This window comes from Alligator mississippiensis, chromosome 5 (genome assembly GCF_030867095.1).
Source record: "Alligator mississippiensis isolate rAllMis1 chromosome 5, rAllMis1, whole genome shotgun sequence".
NCBI lineage: Eukaryota > Metazoa > Chordata > Crocodylia > Alligatoridae > Alligator > Alligator mississippiensis.
The window spans coordinates 42,834,877-42,857,551 of NC_081828.1; the positions used below are offsets into that span (position 1 = coordinate 42,834,877).

Below are 22,675 nucleotides of genomic sequence, written 5' to 3' on the forward strand. Positions count from 1 at the left end.
TGGGGGAGGGGACATAGCCACGGGTCTGCAGCATCCCTTTCTGCTACTCCCTCGTCTCCAGACTGGTTTCCAACCAATCAGGTGAAGGGCATGTGGTAACATTATCTGAGGGAACAGCAGCACGTCCACATCCACTGATAGCCTGGGTCACAGCCCTCTGCTTCTGCTCACTAGGGCACGCTCAATCTCACAGGAGGGATCTCGGCTCTCTGCCAGCACATACAGACACCCTTTGTCTTAGGGGCTCCCTCTGTGAAACAGCCCTTAACGCACGACCCATTCACAGCCAGGTCTGGGAGGCAGCTCCCTTGGGGATATGCTAGCACGCAACAGCTCAGGAGCCACCCCCCTCATCTAGACCTGGAGGCACCTTGCACCTTGGGCTGCAGAGCTCTAGGCAGCAACCCTCCAGCTGGGAGCACCTGCTAGAGCAGCTTCAGTCGCCCTGCAACATCTCCAAGCACAGGGCTTCCCCTTAATGTGATCTAGGGGGCTCTGCTCCCATTCAGTTAGCCAAACAGAGGACTTAGTAGCCCCCACTTTCTTCCAGCCTTAACACTGCACTGTCCCATGCTCACTTCTCCTGTTTTGGAGGGTGCTACTTTCAAAGTGCTCTCTGAGACTTCAAATCCAACTCAAACTCCCCAGGCAAGTCCTTTCTCACTTACCCAGCCCACTCTTTCCATCCCATCCACCTACCATGCTCACACATACTTGCTCCATCTCCCTCTAGATGCAGAGTGCCACACACCACGTCAGAGCCTTACTCCTAAGACTAAGGCAGTCAACAAGATTTTGAGCATTGCTCGAAGGCCCTCAACACCTGGGGCTTGGTTCTTAGCTGGTGTCCATCAGCCTAGCTCCACTGCAGTCAACACAGCTCAGTTTCTACCAGCTGAGAATGTGACTGATGATTTTTCAGCTATAAGACCAGTAGGAGTCAGGGGTCACTTCCCTCTTGCAGTTAATTAGACTGCGAGGCCAGTGCCGGCATCAGGTCATCGCTCAAGCAGGGCAGAAGGAATGTGGGAGTCCATTTCCCAGCTGTCATGTAAAGCCAGTCATTAAGACACGCAGCAAGCACACGTGTGGGCTGAAGGCAAAGCTGCCATTGAAAGCTGTCCATTTATTTACTGGGGGTTGTAACAGTTGTGACTGTACTGTAGGGATGCTTGCCTGTCACTGTGCTTCAGGAAATTGTGTGCCAGAAAGGATACTGAAAGATGAGGAGGGAGGAGAAGGGGGAGAAAAAAGAGATGCTGACTACAGGACTATGAAATCAGATGCATGTTAATGAAGGAAATCTGTATACCAAGAGAGAGCCAAGAGCCCCACCCTTGTGAGATTAAAGAGACTCCCTTAGTTATGCTATCAGCTCCCAGGCAAAGCAGCCACCCCAACCCAAGGCACAGGAGGGGACGAGGAGACCAGGTACACCAGAAAGGGTGGATAGCATTGAGGAGAGCAGGTACACCAGAAAGGGTGGATAGCATTGAGGAGAGCAGGTACACCAGAAAGGGTGGATAGCATTAACATCTCAGGATGGGAATTGGAAAATACTAGTCAGTCCTCCAAGCCTCCGAGCAAGGCAGAAGCATCAACCTGGCTCAAGGGTATGCTTGTTTTCATGTGTGCATTGCTACCACTGGGCAGAAGGCTGCCACTAGAAGTTGGAATTAGGTCACACTACAAGAAAAGAGGTGCGTGACACACACACATAATCCTCTCCCTGGTCCAAGACCAGAAAATAAGCATCTAAACATGGTCCTGCCCTTGCCAAGGCTCAAATGTACATTGCATCCTGCAAGCCCCCCCAATACAAAGAACTGCTCCCCTCCCCCCCACAAAAATATTAACCTTGCAAAAAACTCCTGCAGGAGCCGCTCTCTCTCACTCGCTATACAAGGACTGACTTTCTCCACCCTGTCGTCTGCAGACTTCTCCTTTCCCAACAGAATACAATAAAAGAGAGGAGGATGCCAAATCTATGTGGAACATCAGGACTCAAACAAGCAACATCCCTGAAGAGAGATGCCTTTGAAGTATGCCCAAGGTCAGTTTAGAGACCGCTGGGCACAGAGGAGACAGCAATACGAATCAAAAAATGGGACCCAGTTAAAGGCTGTGCTTGAGAACAAAGCCAACAGAAATGCCAGGCTGCCCAAAAGCCTTATCTGCCCCAGCCATTCATGGCAGAACACTGCACAAAGCCACCACACATGCAAGATAACAAGCCCCCGATTTCCCTCCATTGCCAAAGTTTATCTGCAGCCCAGAGGTCAGAACCTACAGCAGAATTCAAAGCCATGCTGTCTTTGCCGCAAAAGCCAGGATTCTCCTGCCCTTTTGTATGGGTCCCCGACAGAACCCAGTAAAGGGAAGGGGATGCCAAAATACATGGACCATAGGCACTCAAGCAAGGGCTTAGATCAAACCCTGGGGGGGGCTGGGCTTTCTCCACCCATTCCATGCAAAATGCACATGCACACGCACGCGCACACACTTCCACCTCCACTTTCTAGATCGCGCAAGTCATTCTCCCTCGATGGTCAGGTGGGCATTGTTCCTTAAAGAACATCCTCCAGGCTCCACCCAGTCCAATATTAAGTGAACTAAATAACTGCTTCCCTTTTGTGCTGTTTGGTGCTCCAAGAAAGCCATTCTTAAGAAAAGCCTCCCTGATATTTATCTGCACCTTATCCCTTTCTTCCTCCTCGGATCTTTCTGAAGAATTCCTCTCCCTCCTTGTTGCCTGCAGCCTTCAAATTTTTGTCAACTGTTAGGTCTTCCTCTTTTGCAGCCAAGACATACATATTCAGCTCTTTGCTAGTAATCCAATCCAGCCAGCCCTGCAGACACCAGCGCTCTCTCGCGCTCTCTCTCTCTCTGAACTCCCTCCAAAAACTAAACAAAGTATTCTCAGAGAAGCCTCATGCAGAGAGAGGAACCATCACCTCTGCTGGTATAAATCAAGGGTACCTCCAAGGGAGGAAGCCCCATCTACTGGAACAAGAATCAGGCCTAAATTATGCTGTGGAATATGCTGTATGCCTTGCATCTCATTTCCTGCCCATAATGAACCCACTCTGTGCAATGCACACTTTTCCGGATCTCTCACTCCCACTGCATTATCTGCATTTCAGATTTTTATATTTGCCCCAGAGCCATTAACCTGGCATCTCATTTGATTTCCTGCCTGCATGAACGCACTCTGCTCTTCTGCCCCTGAAAACCTCAACTGACTTTGCCTACTTGTTTTCCACCTCAGCTGGGATTCTTTTTACCACATTCACTTGCTAGCCTAAGCCAGCTGCCAATGGTAATTTTACTTAATCTTCTCCATTTAGCTGGTGTACCTTCTTTATCAACATCAGATCACCTTGGTTTGATACAATTGACACTTGGGTAACTTTTACATGTGCTCTGACGCGTTGCACAGATTTGATTACTCGAGAACACTCCAGCGTGCTGCAGTGTCTCATGTATTCAGCGTCTCGTGTTTCAAAATGGTGGTGGGGGCGCTTTAACTAAACCTCGTTGAACGAGCTTTAGTTAAGGCACTTACACTGGCAATTTTGAAATGCAAGACTGGAATACACAAGACTCTGTGGGCATTTTAATGAGAGCGGCTCCTGAGAGTCGCTCTAACTAAAATGCTCCTTCCCAACCCCCCACCCCAGAGCATGTGTCTAGGTGCCCTTTTTGTCCTTACCTACTGTGGTCAGCATCAGCTTTACTCCACCTCATCAGGAGACAGTTTGGGAACAGATGCATTGCTGCTACCCCAGAGCACTGCCAACTGTGTGATGTGCTGCGAAACACTTTGAAACAAAAGGAGCTGTCCTATAAAAAGTTTTATCTGAAAAGTTGAAAGCTGGAGCTATACCGCATTTCGTGCAGCATCATTATAAATTGGTAGTATTAGAATGATGTTGTAGTTGCGATAGTCCAGGAATTATTTAAGAGGCAAGGATTTCATAAGGTGATATCTTTTATTGGACCAACTACATAGTTGGGATGCAGATGGGCAAAATTTGGAATGCAAGATATTCTTTATCCTTATAGATTCAATTCTTCAGTCCCTATAGATTGGCAGTCCAGTTGAGGAGGCAGAAACAGGGTCACAGGAAGGAAGAAATCACAATCCCATTAAGTTTCTGCTGTACCCACTAAGACATGAATGTTACTACCTGCCACCACTTGCAAGACAGTGGCCAACTGTTGCTTGAATGCTCTACAGCAGAGGTTCCCAAACTTTTTCTGAGTACCCCTTTCCAGATTTACCAGCTGCCCATGTACCCCTACCAGCATGTTTTATATTTTAACCCTTAAATGCCCATTATTATAATGAAAATTAAATCTGCCATTACATATTTTCTCCCATGTACCCCCCAGAGATGTTTTGTGTACTTCCAGGGGTACACATACCACAGCTTGGGAACCCCTACTCTAGAACATCTTCCACTTGAGGTCTAGTGGCACTGGCCATGTCTTGTGCTTCCTAAGAGGAAGCTGCTGCTCTCTTCTCTCCCACCAGCCTTACATGTTGAACCCAAAAAGCTATTTTTCTTCTTGCTTAATTGAAAGTTCTTGGGTCTGTGTAGTCTTTACAAGGACACATTAGAGAGAGAGTCCAGATACTGTACTATCTGAATCCCCAAAGCCACATCCAGCCCATTGGAAGCAGCCAACAGGAAGGCACAACATCCCCAGAACACTGGGTTCAGCTGAGACAATGAGGCGTTATTGTAAGAGTATGAAAAATAAAGTTGTTTCCCGATGAGGCTATTTCCTTTTGCCCTTGGGGCATTAAGAGAAAGCAGCACTGAGAAAGCAGCTGGAACTATCTCCTTTACAGGGTAAGAGGTGACCTGATAAGAGCCTGATGAGTGACTCATTGGCTGCAGAGATACAGTCCAGTGCTTCAGTTTGCTAGCTGCAGACAATGCTCATAGATGCTGGCTTGGAAAAAAATCCCAACAAACACCTGGTGCCGTAGCTGCCCTATATTCCCTCCCAGACAGCATCTACCTATGGAGCTCTAGGGATAAACACCTTTAACAGATCTCAGGTCTTCTATGCAGCTGTCTGGGATGCAGCAGTTTTGCTGGCACAGCTCAGAAAGAAGTGAACTGCATGTGACCAATCCTCCATAAATCAATCTGCAGCATTTCCAATGCACCCATTACCACCACATCTAAACTGCCATCCCAAAGAGTCCACAGCACAATGAACTCACCTCATTGAGTGCAATCAATGGAAGTTCTGCTCTCAACTTTAACAGCTGTAGTATCTTGTGAGAAGTTCTCTCACTTCTTTATTTTAAAATGAAAACTATGTATACAAGAAGTCCCTGGGCCCTGGTTCTAATGCATGCAAACAGCATTCCTCATAAGCATTTGCCAGATAGGTCACAGTATCCAGGGCCATGACAGAGAAAGTTAATGTAGACAAAAGTATAAAAAAAGGTAAAGAACTCCATTACATAATGAGCATATATGCACAGACATGCAAAACTAAAGTGTTGGTGAAACCTGTTTGCTAGTATTCTGTATCAGCAGCAGCATGGGATCAGGTCATTAAAGAGAGATGTGGTAAACCTGAAACTGGCCCTGTTCCCATAAAAGGAGTTCATTGCTACACCTGCCTTGTGCCCCTCTGCCAGCACATTGTGGTCCTGCAATAACATTTTATTTTTTCTAAAGGAAAAATTTTCCCTTTCCTGCGCAAAAATCTCACATGAAGGGATGGGGGAGAGAAAACTCATCCAGATGCCAAGTCCACCAACTCCATGTAAGGGCAGCCTCTCTTTTCAGGACCAGGGCTGACTACGTCAGGAAGTAGTGACATGGGCAGTGCACAAAGCGAGCTAAAAAAAGGGGTTGGAGGGAAGCATTCAGCAATAGTTCTCTCAAGGGCTTGCTGAAACAACTCATGGGGAAAAAAAAGACAGACAGCAGCCCAGACACCCAGGCAGAAATGCAGCGTTTAAAATCTGCAGCAGCCCACTGTATCAGAGCCTCTACATGCAGAGAGGGAGGGATACGGATGTGCAGCCAGTTCAAGCCTTGCCATTCCCCGATGAACAAATGCAACCTTAGGGCACTCTTCCCAGCAGTTTCCACCTGGGGCAGGCTTCCCACTTGCCCTATGAGCTCAGGGCCCTGCTGCTTGTTGGGATGTAATCAGCTGCACCCAAACCAGAACATCCAGACCCAGCAGGCAGCTCCTCTCCCCCTCTCACTGCTGACACAACCAAGATTAGCAAAGCTAAAAATGCACAAAACCAGTTCGGAGGAAACAGCCACAGGCAAAGCCTGAGAGCCCAGGGTCAGCTTTAAAACCAAGCATAACCCTGGCATTCCTCAGAGGTTGTTCAGTCTAGGAAAGGAAGTGGGATTTGGGAACCTGCAAGCTCACACATCTGAGACTTGAATGAAGAGGAGGTAAACCCAGGCTCATCACTGCAACCATCTAGTGAGAACTAGCAAGACGAGGTAGCACGTCCATGCTCAAGGGCTAGAACAGAGGAGCTAACGCACTAGGAACCATAGGAGAGACTAGCCCTCTTTCTCACTGGAAGGAGAAAGGGCTCCTCTCCTACATGCCACGTTCCAAAGAGAAAACAGCAGCTGCTGCCCATGCCTCAACAGTTCATAGCATTAGCAAAGAACTAGTCCAAGTCTGCTGTTCCCATTGGCTTCAGAGAGGTCCTGATCCATTATGAGTGGGTAATCCATGGAACATCTCTTGCTACATTTAGAGACCATTGGATCAAACTCCACAGGAGGCAGCTAGAGCCAATCCTTCATGGCCCCGGCACCCAGTACTGTCATCCATCCCAGTCCAGCCACTTTGGGTTAGTAGCATATGACACCCACTTCACACTCACCTTCAGCTCAGCATCTCACATATAGGAAAACCATTTATTTATTTGACAGTAGACACATTTAAAAATAACAGAGTGAGTGCTCCTCCTTAAAGATGACAGATTAGTATACCTGAGTAACCACCCAACACCCTTGTTAACTGCAAAGTCCTGCGTTTTCGACAACGTGGGCACATCCAAATTAGCGCAGATGTGTGGTATGCAGCACTATAGACCCATCTGCGGTGCTGCACACCGCACACACCACACATGCAGGCATTCCCCGCGCTGCTAATTTGCAGCACAGGGGCGAGGGGAGGGCGGGGGGGTTTGACAAAGGGAGATCCTTGTATCAAAAAAACCCGCACCTTAAAGAAGTAATTCCTGTGTCTTCCCACACCTTAAAGAAGTACCTCCCACCTTGTTGGGAGGTAATCCCAAAAAGGATCAAAGGGGGCAAGAGGGTGCAAAAGCCCCCATGGCTCACCAAAAGCATACGGGAACGTCTCCTAGCTAAAAGGGAGGCATACACACAATGGAAGGGAGGGGCCATCACCAGGGAAGATTAGACCTCAGTTGCTCGGGGCTGCAGGGGGGTGGTCAGGAAGGCCAAGGCAGAGATGGAACCGGGACTAGGTACCCGGATCAAGGACAACAAAAAGTCCTTTTTAAAATACATAGGAGGCAAAAAGAAGGTACCAGGTAACGTGGGGCCTCTGCAAGACACGCTAGGAAATCTGGTTGTTGCACCAGACGACAAGGCTAACCTATTTAACAATTTCTTTGACTCCATTTTCCCGAGCAGGGACCAGATCAGCCCGTCCGCCGGGACCCCCTCAGGCCCCGTGGGAGGTGCACCCAGGCCCAGGGTCAGTGAGGACCTCGTCAGGAAACTTCTGGAGGGACTGGATGTATTTAAATCAGCTGGTCCTGACGACCTCCACCCCAGAGTGCTGAGGGAATTAGCAGAGGTCATTGCGGGACCCCTGGCACGGCTTTACGAGCACTCGTGGTGCTCTGGTGTGGTGCCAGAGGACTGGAAAAGGGCCAATGTGGTTCCCATTTTCAAAAAAGGGAGGAAGGAGGACCCAGGAAACTACAGGCCAGTTAGTCTTACCTCGGTCCTGGGGAAGCTTTTTGAGTTATCCTGGCGCATGTCCATGAGGGGCCAGCAGGGGAGGTTGTGCTTAGGGGCAACCAACGTAGGTTCATTAGAGGCAGGCCCTGTCAGACCAACCTGGTGGCCTTCTATGACCAGGTCACAAAATCTTTAGATGCAGGGGTGGCAGTGGACGTAGTCTTTCTGGACTGCAGGAAGGCCTTCGACACTCTCTCACCCCACTCTCATTAAAAAACTAGGGGACTGTGGTGTCGACACCTACACAGTCAACTGGCTGGAGGGCCGCACCCAGAGGGTGGTGGTAGACGGGGCATTTTCGACCTGGATGGATGTGGGCAGTGGGGTTCCCCAGGGCTCGGTCCTCGGACCTGCACTGTTCAACATCTTCATCAGTGACTTGGACGAGGGGGTGAAAAGCACCTTATTCAAATTTGCTGACGACAATAAGATGTGGGGAGAAGTGGGCATGCTAAAAGGGAGGAATAGGCTGCAATTGGACCTAGATAGGTCACAGGGGTGGGCAGATGAGAACAGGATGGGTTTCAACACTGACAATTGCAAGGTGCTGCACCTGGGGAGGAAGAACCAGCAGCACACCTACAGGCTGGGGAACTCCCTTCTCGTCAGTGCAGAGGCAGAGAAGGATCTTGGAGTCATTATTGATGCCAAAATGAACATGGGCCGACAGCGTAGGGACGCGGTCAGGAAGGCCAACCACACCTTGTTGTGCATCCACAGATGCATCTCCAGCAGGTCCAAGGAGGTGATCCTCCCCCTCTATGTGGCACTGGTCAGGCCGCAGTTGGAGTACTGCATCCAGTTCTGGGTGCCGCACTTCAGGACGGATGTGGACAGCATGGAGAGGGTCCAGAGGAGAGCCATCCACATGATCAGGGGTCAGCAGGGCAGGCCCTATGAGGAGAGGCTATGGGACCTGAACGTGTTCAGCCTCCACAAGAGAAGGCTGAGGGGGGATCTAGTGGCCATTTACAAACTAGTCAAGGGGGACCAGCAGGCATTGGGGGAGTCCCTGTTTCCCCCAAGCACTACCAGGAGTGACTAGAAATAACGATCACAAGCTGGCGGAGGGTAGATTCAGACTAGACATCAGGAGGCGCTACTTCACTGTCATGGCAGCTAGGATCTGGAACCAACTTCCAAGAGAAGTGGTGCTGGCTCCTACCCTGGGGGTCTTTAAGAGGAGGCTGGATGAACACCTTGCTGGGGTCGTTTGACCCCAGTACTTTTTCCTGCCATGGCAGGGGGTCGGACTTGATGATCTGCTCAGGTCCCTTCTGACCCTACCAACTATGAAACTAAGTGGGGCGGTGCACATGGCAGCAGCGTGCACTGCTGGGGCCTGGCTGGCTGGAGCCATGCTCTGGCTGCTGGCCAGGCTTCATGCTGCCAGATTGCTGCGGCTGCAGCCCCCGGAGGCCCTCAGGACCACAGGTAAGGCTGCCAGGGCCAGCCCAGCCTCCCCTACCCCACCCAGGGCAACATGCCATGCACATGCCAGAGCGCACGTGCATGGGTGATTTCTGGGGACAAGCAGCAGCGACATGCACTGTGCTGTTGCTGTTTGTCCTGGGGAAACGCAGGTCCACTTGTTAGTAGGGAGGTCTCCAACAAGGGAACCTGGAAGAAGAACGCAGGTTCCTGTGGCATTTGATTTAGCAATGTCAAGGCTGGTAGGAGAGCCCCAAGAGACAATCAAGAAGGAAATTAATGCACTGACCTGGGGCCATGTGACACAGTTGCACCCCCCAACCAGACCACCCCAAATTATTTTGACCACTACTCCCAGACATATATCTATATTACATCTATGCCTCTTCAGTCTTGAATACGGGTAGTGCCCACCAGATGTTCTAGACTTGGCCTTCCATCCCTGACTCACTCAAACCCCCTCCATCTCAAACTGAAAACCAAACTCACATCCTTCTTAGAAGTTCTCTGCCCTTCCATGCCTAACGGCTCATTATTGCAGGGGCCCTCACCATAACAGAGCCAAACTAAGAGGTGTTTGCCATGGGTAGTAAAGAGACCCCAGAAGACACAGCAAGCACTTGCCTCCCAATACACCATGTTCTGTGGGCTCATATTTAGCAACCAGACAGAAAACAAAATGAAGTTAGGACAGCCTGAGGTTCACACTTTTCCAGCCAGTATATCTTCAGTTGGCCACTACGGCCCCTGAACTTTCACAGCAAGGAGTACAGACCTAAACCGATGTAGCTGGAGCAACCTGTCCTTCAGGGCCCAGGGAAGATGGAGGAGGGCATATTTCTGGATACCCTTGCCTATAACCTCACATGGGAAGATGTACATCAATCAACTGGGCTTGGTTTGAACCTAGGCCATTCCAGGACAAGAGCACAAGCCTTTATCCTAAGGACCGAGACACAAGCAGACTCAAACGTATTTTGAGAACCAGCCACCAGAAGGGAGCTCAGCCTCAGACCCTCACTGGGGTCACAGGCACAGGAGAGCTGGTGAGGTAGCACAGAGGGGCACCTGCGAAGCCCCAGGAACATTTTCAAAGCGTCAAAAGCACCTTCCTACATTTTGCAAGACTGGAGACGCTTCGACCCAAAAGGTATTTTTGTTTTTCCAGACATGCCTGACTGCCTGTCTGGAATTTAGCATCTGATCAACTCCCTTTTTTACTGTGAGGATGCCAGACTCTGCTCTGAACAATAGAGACATGAAATCAGTAGGGTGTGCCCCAGACGCATGCAGATGCCAGAGAGAACACCATGCAGAAAGTCAGCATGAACCTCATTGGAAAGGCATAACCAGAACAGGTTCTCCACTGGGCCACACTGAGCTCCTGGTACCCATCACATCCCTCTCTCAGGCCAGCTTCCCAGCCTTCGTCATCACCACTACTTACTCAGCACACAGAGTGCTGTACAACAACTACAGGAAGACTTCCCATCTCCAGACAGTGCAGGTGATGCAAATGGTAATTCTCAACACAGTCAGGTCTCAGGGCACAAACTCACACACAGAGGCAGACGTGGTGGGTGAATGCCTTCATATTTTTGGCAGGCAAGGTTCTTTGAGTAGATGTGGCATCTTTTATTAGACCAACTGAGTATTTTTGCACATCTCACTCATTTGCACCCTCCCTCTCTGCCTCATGCCAGTTGCATCTGTAATTTTTCTCCCCCCTCCATTTGCTTCTCACTCGCCAACAGTGTCTCCTCCATTCCACAAACTGTTCCCAGCACCAGGGACCAGAGAAGTGCCCTTCTAACAGCAGCCTGAAAATCTAGATCTCACCCTTGCAAACTTGATATCAAGCATATGGCAAGGAATTTACAAAAGCACCCTCTAGCTTCCCTCAGCAGGAATGTCCACATCAACACAGGCAGGTGTGGTTAAAGCTGGCCCACGTGTGTCCACCCACACTACAATCTAGTTAGTGCCACTGACAGCTGCATCCAGGATACCAGGGCAAGAGATCTGGCACATAGCAGCAACCAGAGCTGCATGGCAATCATTCTCCATGCTAGCCACCAAGGCAGCACGGCTCTGCCCCATCACACCTTCAGCGTGCCCAATGTCTACTGCCAATCATCTGTTCAACACGTAATGGAAGAGGCGCTCACTCCCTGCTGAAACTAGGGACTGGCATGGAAAACATGAGGCTGTGCCCAGTGCTGGCGGGGCTTGCAGGGGAGCCTCCTGCCAGTCTCAGGCACACCCAATTTGCCTCTCAGCTAGGAGGAAAAGCAGGGCTGGTTCCCAGTACACAACTGAGGAGGAGGAGAGCTGCTAGGATGCCAGGTACAGACTCAGCAGCACTGTAGGTGCCCCCTCCTCTCCTGCTGGGCTTTGTTTATGCTGCATTTGATGGTCATAGGAAGAAACAGAGCAAGGGACCAGCACTTGTTCTTCATCTACAGGGTAACAGTTAACTGCTTTCCAGACTGTGAGCTCTTTGAGGCAGGGGCTGGCACTGGCAACACATTTGCAGGGCACTGAATCCAACCTGGTCCTGGCTGTTAGCAGTCACAGACACACCCTAAGCGAGACAGCAGCAGCCTCCTTTAGGCAATTCTCTGAGGTTTGCAGGATTTTTCCAGGGGACGTTCCAGTCGAGCCAGGCACTTTGCTCTGCACAAACAAAGCCCTGCTTGCAGTCTGTGACTTGTATCATCATGAAGGAGCCAGGCAGCAGTTTGCTGGAAGCCCTTCTCCAAGACGCATGCTCCTGGAGACCTGCCTCCCTTCGGCAGAAGTGCAGGAGGTTACATAAAAGCCTAGCTCAGTGCTTTCAGCTGTCAGTAGAAGCCAAACTTAGGCCAGGTGTATGGTCCCTGCTGGGCAGGCTGCTCTTGAGAGGACTGGAGTTTTCTGGATATTTAAGGAAACCTGCCCTGCATGTATAGAGACTAAAGCCTGCTGGCTCTACCCAAGCCTGGCCTGGGGATTTTCAGGCCAGGATCATGAAGCAATCACTGGAAATGGCCAACACCTCTGTCTGAGGACAGCGGTTACTTATTAATTGCAGAGCTGCTTTTGCTATTCTAGCTTGAATTTCTTCTCCAGAGCAAACACATCTCTGCCCAGTGCTCCGCCAAGCACAGTGGGAAACAGAGGGCTGGCCAGGAGGTTTTGTTCCTTTGCATCATCTTGCTCCTGCAAAAGTACTGAAATAATCAGTGCAGCAATAGCAGTGAATAGGCATGTCCATGCCAGTCAATGGGTCCCTTCACTGAGCCCACACCCCTCTGCAGCAGCCGCTCACTCAGAAACCAAGAGCCACCATATAGGGATATCCCTGTCTCTACCAGGTCTCTAACGCTGGCTTTTTCCCACTGCCCCAAGCATCATGCAGTGTTCTGCTGCCACCTGCCAAGGGCTCCCAAAGGCAAAACTGGGCTGCTCCATCAGCTCAGGGAGCTGCACTTTGCCTCCATTCTTCTAAGTTTATTGTTGTTACTGAGCCCAAGTCACGAAGGCTGCTGGGTTGCCAAAGAATGGCCGGATGAATGCATCTCTCCCACCAATTTAGCAGCCCTCACTAGTCTCAGACGCTGGCGAAGGCCGACAATTAAGTGACCCCATGCTGCGAATCCTCTCCCTGATGTCCCTGACAGCCGCAGCCTTCTCATTCCATGCATATAGGACTCTCCCGGGCATCTTGCTGCTGGTGCCAGAGGCACAGACACGAGAAATTCTAAGGCTATCTGGTGACTTTCACATGCTCCAGTCCACACCGCCCCATGCCATTCCCAGCACAAAGAGTGCCACCATGAAAGTGAAATGCATCGTGCCCTCAACTGAGGTCTTTTAAAACAATGTAGTCAAGAACAAAAAGAGCCTGTTTCTTATCAGCCTTCCTGGATTCCAACGAATGAACAATAAATGGCATGTATTTGTTACATATTTGGTTTCGACATCCATACTGAGCTCAGAAATCTGTGATAAACACTGCACAAGGGAAAGCAACAAGACTCCAGCTGCGGGAATCCTCTGCAGTTCAGCGGTCTGAAAACAAAGGCAGGCAGAAGGAGAACTGCAAATTCTACCCCCTCCCAACCATGAAGGCAGTGACCCTGCAAAATTCATTTGAGGACCCCTTTTGTACTAGTTTAAAAGATACTCGGCAGCTTTCCTTCAGTCAAACTCTGGAGCACCAAGCCTTTCTGGCAGGACAAACCAATTGAAACATATGTGACTTGCTGCCAGGGCTCTAGAAATCAGTCATGGAGAACTGAACCACACAGATGAATATTCAAAGGGTTATACAGTTGATCCTTCAAAATTTCATAAAAAGTAGATCAAATTATCCAGCTATGATTGGAAACAATGTGCTTCCCTCTCTCTCCCCCCTCCTTCCCCTGCCCCCAACCCTATTTTCCTGCATTTTTTTTTAAACTACCTCATTCTGTAATTCAGGAAACACCCACATCCATCTGACTAAAGGAGGGAGGGGTCCATTAGATTTTTCCAGAGAGTTAAGAGGTAACAAAGCAGCCTGGAAAATTATTTTTCCATCAGATAAAATTATTATTTTTGGTCACTTGCCCCTTTCAGTGCATAAGTGTCTCATCAAGGTGGGGTAGGTTAGAGGCATGAATTTGGTGGCATTTTTACTTATGAGACTCTGAATCACAATTCCAGGCAGTCAAAACACAAAATTATAGCCACCAACACCCATTCATCACAAGAACATAACATTTCTAAACAAGGACTTTATGAATTAGTCTCCATTAAGAGGCAATAAAGGACTTCACATAATCTCCGTGGAAGATAATTCTCCCACTACTTTTCCATCTAGATGATTTATTTGTTTGGAACACCCTCTCCAATTTACTGACATTACTCTTGGAAACAGACAAATACGTTCTCTTCTGCTATGCTTCTTGTATATTTTTCCTGCCCTAGAGAAAAATTACTGAAAATGAATTCAAAGTTGCCATTTCAAAAAATAAAATTAGAATGTTTTGGGGCTTAGGGGGTTTTAACAACAATGCAGAAAAAAATCCAACCAAAATCTATGGGTTTAGGCTTTTTTTTTTCTGGCTAAAATGAGAATTTTCTGCCAAGTGTTTCAACAGAAGCCTTTTTTTAGCCAGCTTGACAACTCCCTTTAATAGAGGCTGCCTAGACTGAGCAGCTCTAGGATGGGGGCATACCACGAGAGGACACTGGAAACCTGGCACGCTCTTTCCCTTACCTAGGACCCTGAAAAAAGATCCCTCTAGGGTTCCACAAAGCCAACCCTGAGTGGGATGTCATGAGACAAAGAAGATAAAGGCGGGAGGAGCTGGAGTCTGTTGCATGCTTCCCACCCCTCACCCTCCAAAAATAGCTGCTCTTCAAGCAACTAGCACATAGGAACCCACTTGAAGACAGCCTGTATTTTGGGGGAAAGGAGTTGCCATCATATTAAACTATCATATCACCACCATCAATCTGACAGCCTTATTTACGCAGCTTTGGGGGCATAGGCACTTAGGGATGACAGCTCCTGCATAAACCCCATGAGAGGGGCACAGGGCGCTTCTGTGAAACTGGAACTTAATTTCCCCACAGAGCCTAGGAAACATTGCCCGATCCCTCCCCAAAAGGGCAAAATTGGGAGTCAACTCTGCAAGGTCATGACTCCTCATCTTCACTGTCAGGTACTTCTGCTGGGGTCTGATCTCCCCGATCACTACTTGCACCTGGAAGAGTCAGTAGAGGACATTCTTCCTCTCCACATAAAGCAGATTCCCAGAGATAAGACTCACCCAGAGAGCAAGGGAGAAAAATGTCAGAGTGGGGGGCCAACAGGAAGAGATGTATTATTTTCAGCTTAAAAGGGAAAGATTCATGCAAGGAAAGTAATCCAAGAGGCTGGGCCAGTCCCACCCCCACACAGATAGGTTTATTTAAGGGAGAAGAAAGCAAATTCCTTTCAGTGTTTACTTGGAGACGGCTGGAGGGAACAAGAGTGTACCGCCCTTCCCAACAAGCTGGACACTCAGACCCTAGCAAGATCTGGTGTTTTTCTCTACCAAAATAAAAAATAAATAAATCAGGAGCAACGAGGACTAGGGAAGATGGATGAATCTTCAGCAGCTTCACACACATCCCTCAACCACAGCAGATCATAGAAGCAAAACAGAAACAACTCACCACTAATTTTGCAGGCAGAAACCATGCTAGATTGGGAATAGCCAAACACCAGCACCAAAAAGTACCAGCATGATGCTTCCCTAAACAAGCTGGTGTATAATGTACCACATTACCCTACCTTCTGCCTTAGGTCAGGCTAACACAGCTAACTACCTCTCTCAACTCAGTCAAGTGCTCTGGAGCTTAGTTATCCTAGCTGTTGAAAGCAATCCTAAAAATCTTCAGTAATAATCCCACCAAATTGGAGACTGGCAGGTGGGTCAAGCGAGCCGGCTGGAGCTATGCTCTTGCAGCTGCCAATTCTGGTCTGTAGCTTTGCCATGCACTAAAACGCACGGCAAGACGCACACTTCCGAGTGACAGCAACAATGAACTCTACTGCCAGCCTGACAGCTTCCCAACCTGATGCAAGGCACACGACGGAGGATGCCCGCATCTGAAACACCCGAGGTGCCGAGCACCCACCCCTCCAACCGGAGTCGCTGGCAACGGTTAGTGGGTCCGCAACTTGGTGCATTTCAGAATCAGGCTCAGGACATGTCAAGCTACACGGACAAGAACAGAGCCCCCCTCCCCCCAGCATCGGAGGAGACTTCGGAGAACAGAATGGGAAACGCCGTGCATCTCATCCCCCCGCCCGCCATGGGACGAATGAAGCGCTGTGCAAAGGTGGAGACGCAGCAAGATTAACTAAAGAAAGCTGCCCCATAAACCCTGCGTCGTTGATACCTGCCGAGAGCAGCGCCCGGACTCCCCAGTGCTTTGCACGTCCCGCAGCACCAGGGGCTCGGCTAGCCTGCCTTTCGCACTGCCCCCGCTCCTGGAGGTCTCCGCTCCCCGTGGCTCACCCCAAGAGACACTTTATCCCTCCCGCCAGCCCCGCCAAGCCTCCCAGCCGGGAGCGCAGGGAGAGCCGCAGCGTGCACGGAGCCCCGGCCCGGCCCGGCCCGGCAGGAGGGGCGCGGGCGCCGCCCGGGCACTCACCGAAGTAGACGGTCTTGTCGCACTTGGGGCACTTGGATGCCATGGCGCAGGCACCGGGACCCGCCGCGCTGTGCGCCCCGCGGGCCGAGCCCCGGCCCCGGCCCCATCCCCGGCCCCGCCGCGCCCCGCCCCCGCGCGCCCATTGGCCGCGCCGCCAGCCGGGGCGGGGCCTCGCTGCCGCGCTTTAGCCCGCGTCTGTCCGCGCCGCCTCCCGCGCCCCGGGATATGGGGGGGAGGGGCAATGCTTGGACATCGTGGTGCCCGCCAGTCCGCAGGGAGGCACCTGGGCTTTCAGACAAGGCAGGAGATCTGCGAACCTCACCTAACATCAACCCGGGGCGGGTTGGCTTATGGGTGCGATGGGGAGGGTCTGCGGAGAGCTGGACTGGATCCGCGTTTCTCAACCCATGGGTCATGACCCAGAAGTGGGTCACAAAAATATAGGAAAAGGTTGCAAACAAACTTTAAAAAGTGGAAACCGTGGCACCTGCAAGGTGCTGCTTGGAGCCCCCCATACCCCACACACCCACCCCCTGCCGCACACACTGGGCAGCTGGGAGCAGGGGCAAGGGGTCGGGACTGGCCGTCGATGTTTAGAAATGGGTCCTGGCACAAAAAAGGGTTGAAAACCGCTGGACTAGATGACCTCTGGAGGTCCCTTCCAGCCCCACCCCTCTGTGACTCTTAAATCCTGCCCCCAGGCCCTGAAGATGTCTGAGATGGCCCCAGGGTAGAGAGGAGGTGAAATGTTTTGTGGGTGGATAAACAGAATGTTTCTTAGCCTCATTGCCACCCCAAGATGTCCCTAGCACACAGCACCTCTAACGGGTCTCCCACATGGGTCCTTATACAACATTGCTTGCTGTAGCTACTGGATAAGTTGTAGCTGAAAATTGAACCAGGGCCATTTAATGTCTTTTTCTTGGAGAAGGAAGCTGCCCTGGATTAGTTGTCAGGTCCTGCAGGGTAAGAGCTGGCCAGGAGTGTAGCAAGCCCCTTTCAACTCTGTAACTGTTGGCATACAGCTGTAGGCTGAACAATGTCCTCTAGTACACAGAGCGGTGTGATTGACGCCTGTCGCAAGCCTGTTCTCCCATCCTCTTCCTTCTGAGTTCCGTTACTTGCCACGTACGCACGACACAGGTGCATGAAGTCCCTTCCATAGCTAAGCTTGCAGCCCTGGTCCCTTTATAAGGCTGATCTTTCCCATCCATGTAATTTCAAATGTAGTGTCTATATGTATAAGAAATGTACATATTTAAGCCTTCCACCATCATTGTTCTAGATCAGGGGTGTCAAAAATATAGTTTTGGGGGCTTGTAAAGGGACCAGGGCAAGCAGGGGCGAGGCCTGCTGCTGAAATCTGAGGCACAGAGCCCCACTGGGGTGCATGTTGGCAGTTTAAATCAAGCAATAGTTGTGTTAAACTCTGCAGCCCATGCCACCACTGCTCACCTCGCTGCCACCACCATATCTAGTCTGTGAAAAACCCAGTGATCTAAATATGACTCGCAAGGAAGGGTGAATTTGTTACCCCCATTCAAGGTGAATCTCTTTCAAGTCCTGAGGTTTCTTGGGAAATAATGTTTCACCAAGGTAAGCATAGAGTAATAGGGCTGGAAGGGACCTCCAGAGGTCATCTAGTCCAACCCCCTGCCTGAGACAAGATTATCCCTATCCAGACCAGCCCATACACACCATAACCTAAACTACTTAAGACTACCGTCATGTTTATAGAAGAAATATAAACAGCGCCCTTCTATGAGGCTAGCAACATGTTGAATACTTCTATGCATCCCTTGACTTTGTGCTAAATCCTATCCATGTTTCAAGAATACTGTGGTAAGACACAGTCTCATCCATTTTCGAGCAGCAGAGATAGAAAAGTGTTGTGGAAAGAGTTTTTATATGGAAACTAGATCAGATTCTCTGCTAAAGAAGCTGAGAGGAGCAAAATGATAGAGATCATCCCAGTGGTTATCTTGTTCCTTCTAAAAAAGTACAAGCAAGCCCCACAGCTGACAGCAAGACTCCTTTCCCTCCATTTGCCTTTGTCTAGGAGGAAGATGCCCAGCTCTGTTTTTTCAAATGAAGTTTTAGAAAGCCTAATTCTCACTCATGATGCAGTTTTTCCTACCTGAGCATAGTGCTAGCAGATGCACAAGATGTAGTAGTCATGTGTCACTACAGAAGGGGCAGGGTGGCAGAGAGTCTGACCTACATCATTCAATCAGGCTGGCAGTTACGTTGGGCACTCCCAGCACTGATAAAACAGAACTAGGTTCAGGGAACCAATAGGCCTGCATGTGAGGCACTCTTATGCCTATTGCTGAACATCTCTCCTCTTAGTCAGGCTACCTGTAGAAACAGGACTGCTCCCATCCACTTTTGCAAAGCAGCAGAGAGAAAAGCACAGTGTAGGTGCAGTGTATCATCATTATGATTATTATTAGCCACATTCTATTGCAGATGGGATAATTAAGAACAAAGCTCAAGTAGCCTAGTCAACATGACTAGGGCTGCAGGAGAGAAGGCATTGGCTAAGGAATCGTTAGCATATGGGCTGTAGGTGTTGGTCTGCCACTTAACTGACTGGACATTTTTTTAGCCTCTCTTACCAATAACGACAGCAAAAGTAATGATCATCCTGCAGGGCACTGTTAGCTGTGCAGTGGATACAGCATAGCGTTAGGGGGGACGTGCACAGTACTCAGCACCAGAGAAAGCATTCTTTCTTTGTTTCTTGCACCTTGATCAAAGAAATCTGGTGGCATTTGCAGCCTCTTTATTTAACTTTTAGTTAGAGTTGCTAAGATTTTTTTTTTTTTGGTTAAATTGGGCTTTATTGCTATCTAGGCAGTATGAGATTTATGATGCCTTAATGGGTCATTGCTGGGCTTTTGAACGGTTGAGTTTACTACAGCACAGGGAAAAGGTAAGAACAACATCGTCATCAATTGCTGAATAGAAGCATTTTGATCCACAAAGTGAGAAAATGATGGCTCCTACTGGGTCAGCTCTCCTCAGAGTAACCAGGAAACCTTCTTTATCTGAATGAGACAGCTGCTTCCCCCAGCATTCAGGGCAACCACATCCTCCCTGGGACATGAAGCAGCTGAGGCTGGGAGCAGATGAGCTCCTGCCACCAGCCATTTCAGGCACTTACTAAAACAAGCAAGCCCAGGAAAGGGAAGACAGCTTGAGTTATCTTTTCCAATGTGGCTTAAACATAAGCCCCAGTGACCCCAAGTTCCACATGGACAGCAAACCCCATTCAAATCAGCTGCTCAGTTATTGCTTTTAAGCACCCTGGAGTCCATGGGCAAGGCAGCTGGTGTCACATGTCCTCATGGGAACTCCAGGAGGCACTGCGTCTTGGTGGATACTATGGCATCTGCTGTAGAGCTGGGGAGCACAACCACTTCACCACCCTTTCCAAGGGGGAAAGGGTCAGCTTCACCTTGCAAGCCCAGCTCCACTGACTAGCTCAGGGCATCAGTCAGACATGTCCATCCTGACCTATTTCAGTGGGAGTTTGTACTGCCCCCATGTATCCAACATCTGCACAGAGAAGGAATAAAACCCACAGAAGGGAAAGACAATCCAGCTCTTCAAAATTAAATAAAGAAATTGCTTCTCATTTATAGCCACAACATCAACCAGCTACTGGTGACCAGAGGATTTCCATACAGTTTCTCTTTGTTACCAGGGCAACCACTGTGTCAAAATTCCTTCCACTGTTTATTAAACAAAGAGAAGAGCCAGCAATGAAATAAAGCACTAAAATCAGACAGTGAAAATGCTTCGTCCTTCAGAGGAGTTGGATGGGAGCTGGTAGCAATGTCCTGCAGAGGGAAGGGACCCGCCAGTTGGCTCTTTGCTGATGCAAAGCTGGGGAGAGAGAGGCCAGGCCGGCTGCTGGATTGCAGCTCAATGCTCACTCGTCACTAACGATTACTCCAGCTCTAAAAACAGAGCAAGGGAAAGGAACATGGGCCATGGCAGAGGAACGTGGCTGTTTGTCAATGGAGTTCCCAGGAAGCAAGAGAAGCACAGTCCTCAGCAGGTGCAACCCAAGGGCCCCAGTTCCTCTCCCCATCAGGAATGACATCTGGCTGGTCTCTAGCTTGTCCCTTCTGTTGGGACAGTGCTGTGGACAGCATATCATCCTGCAACTTACTCAGCTTTAGTGTTAGTCAGAAGGAAGTCAAGGGCAAGGATAAAAGAGGCAAGGCAAGGGGAGAAGTGCACAGCAGGAATCTTAAGCCCTACAGCCCTCCGGCAGTCCAATGACAGGTCCCAGTGGCCCGAGAGAGAGCCAAGACCCTTCAAGCTTCAGTGCTCTAGCTATGGCAGGAATGCTGCTGGAGCAGGGGCTGTGAGGGGAGCAGGTGAGAGGTGACTCTGCATAAACACACAGCTGGGTAGTAATAATGAGCCTTGCCTATAGGCACATGTATTGCAGATAGAGGCCCTGCTCTGGAGAGGCTACAAAGAAGTGGGTTGAAGAAGGTGTGGAAAATCTAGAGAAGACGACAGCAGAACCAGGAAGTAGCCATGGGAAACAGAGTGATAGAGGAAAGGATGGTCTTCCATTGTTTAACATGGGGTCACTGGGCTGGAATGCAATGGAGAGGGCTTTGATCCTCTATGTCTCTCCTCCCATGAAGAAGGGAATGAGCTGGTCCTAGAAGCAAAGCAACCAAGGACTTATGACCCCGAGAATAAAAAGAAACCCAAGGCTGGACATACAGCCTTCTGGGCTACAGGGTATAACTTCAAACTTCCTTTGACCCTGAGAAGAGTGAGCCCCTAAGTTAAATGGACAGAAAGGCTCTGACTGCTCAAATATCGCTGCATTAGGTCCAGCCACCACAGGATGCCACAGATGCTGAAGGAGCTCTGTGACAGGCCCCAATCAAGATTTAGGCCCTGCTGGACAGACACACAGATTTCATAGACATTAGGGCTGGAAGGGACCTCAGAAGATCATCGAGTCCAGCCCCCTGCCCAAGGGGGTGACAGGATCCCAGCAAGATAAGCATCCAATTTACTCTTGAAGGCATTCAATGTAGGTGCTTGAACCACCTCCGATGGCAGGCTATTCGAGACCTTTTGGGCTTGGACAGTAAAGAAATTCTTTCTTATGTCCAGCCTGAAGTGGTCTTGCAGTAGTTTATAACCATTCGAACTTGTCATCCCTTGGGGGGTTCTGGTGAACAATTGTTCCCCCAGATCACACCAATAAACTTATAGGTGGCCATCAGATTGCCCCAAGCCTGTGCTTTTCCAGGCTAAAGAACCCCATGGCTCTCAGCCTGTCGTCATAAGGTCTGTTTTCCTGACCTCTGATCATGCGCGTGGCTCTTCTCTGGACTCTCTCCAGCTTCTCCACGTCCTTTTTGAATTGTGGAGCCTAAAACTGGACACAGTACTCCAGCTGCGGCCTCACCAAGGCCAAGTACAAGGGTTCTCATCCGCCCATTTCCTAAGCCTGTCAAGGTCAGCCTGGATTGCCCTCCTGTCCTCAGGTGTGGATGCTTTACCCCAGAGTTTGGTGTCATCGGCAAACTTGGCCAGTCCGCTTCTGACTCCAATGTCCACATCATTAATGAAGATGTTGAACAATACAGGTCCAAGGACAGAGCCCTGGGGGACCCCACTGGTCACAGGGCACCATGATGATTGACTTCCATCAACCACCACCCTCTGAGTCCAACCACGGAGCCAAATCCCAAGCCAGTGGATCATGGGGGACCCAAGGCCACAGTTGGCCAGTCCTGCCAAGACATGATCATAGGATACCAGATTGAAGACTTTTTTTAAGTCAATATATATGACATTAATCTCCTCTCCCTTGTCCAGGTGATAGGTAGGTCACCTGGTCGTAAAAGGAAATAAGATTGGTCAAGCAAGACCTACCCACAGTAGACCCATGCTGGCTGTCCCTCAAGATGTTGCCGTCAGCCAGTCCATTAAGAATGGCCTCTTTAATAATCTTTTCTAAGACCTTGCCCAGGATAGAGGTCAGGCTTATGATAGACATCATATGAGACCGTTCCTGC

The 22,675-nt window shown here is 49.7% G+C and overlaps 1 protein-coding gene across 2 annotated transcripts in view; it reads right to left on the reverse strand.

The window, feature by feature from the left end:
• Positions 1-22,675, reverse strand: part of CRIP2 (cysteine rich protein 2) — a 71,664-nt gene that overhangs the window by 43,490 nt on the left and 5,499 nt on the right. Inside the window, exon 1 of one of the 2 annotated variants that reach the window (XM_006259953.3) lies at positions 16,611-16,717. The exons of the other annotated variant lie outside the window; for it this stretch is intronic. Within the exon in view, the coding sequence (XP_006260015.1) occupies positions 16,611-16,653 (43 nt within the window). The 5' untranslated portion in view covers positions 16,654-16,717. Of the gene's footprint in view, positions 1-16,610; positions 16,718-22,675 lie in introns of those variants that run through there. 2 annotated transcript variants of the gene reach the window in all.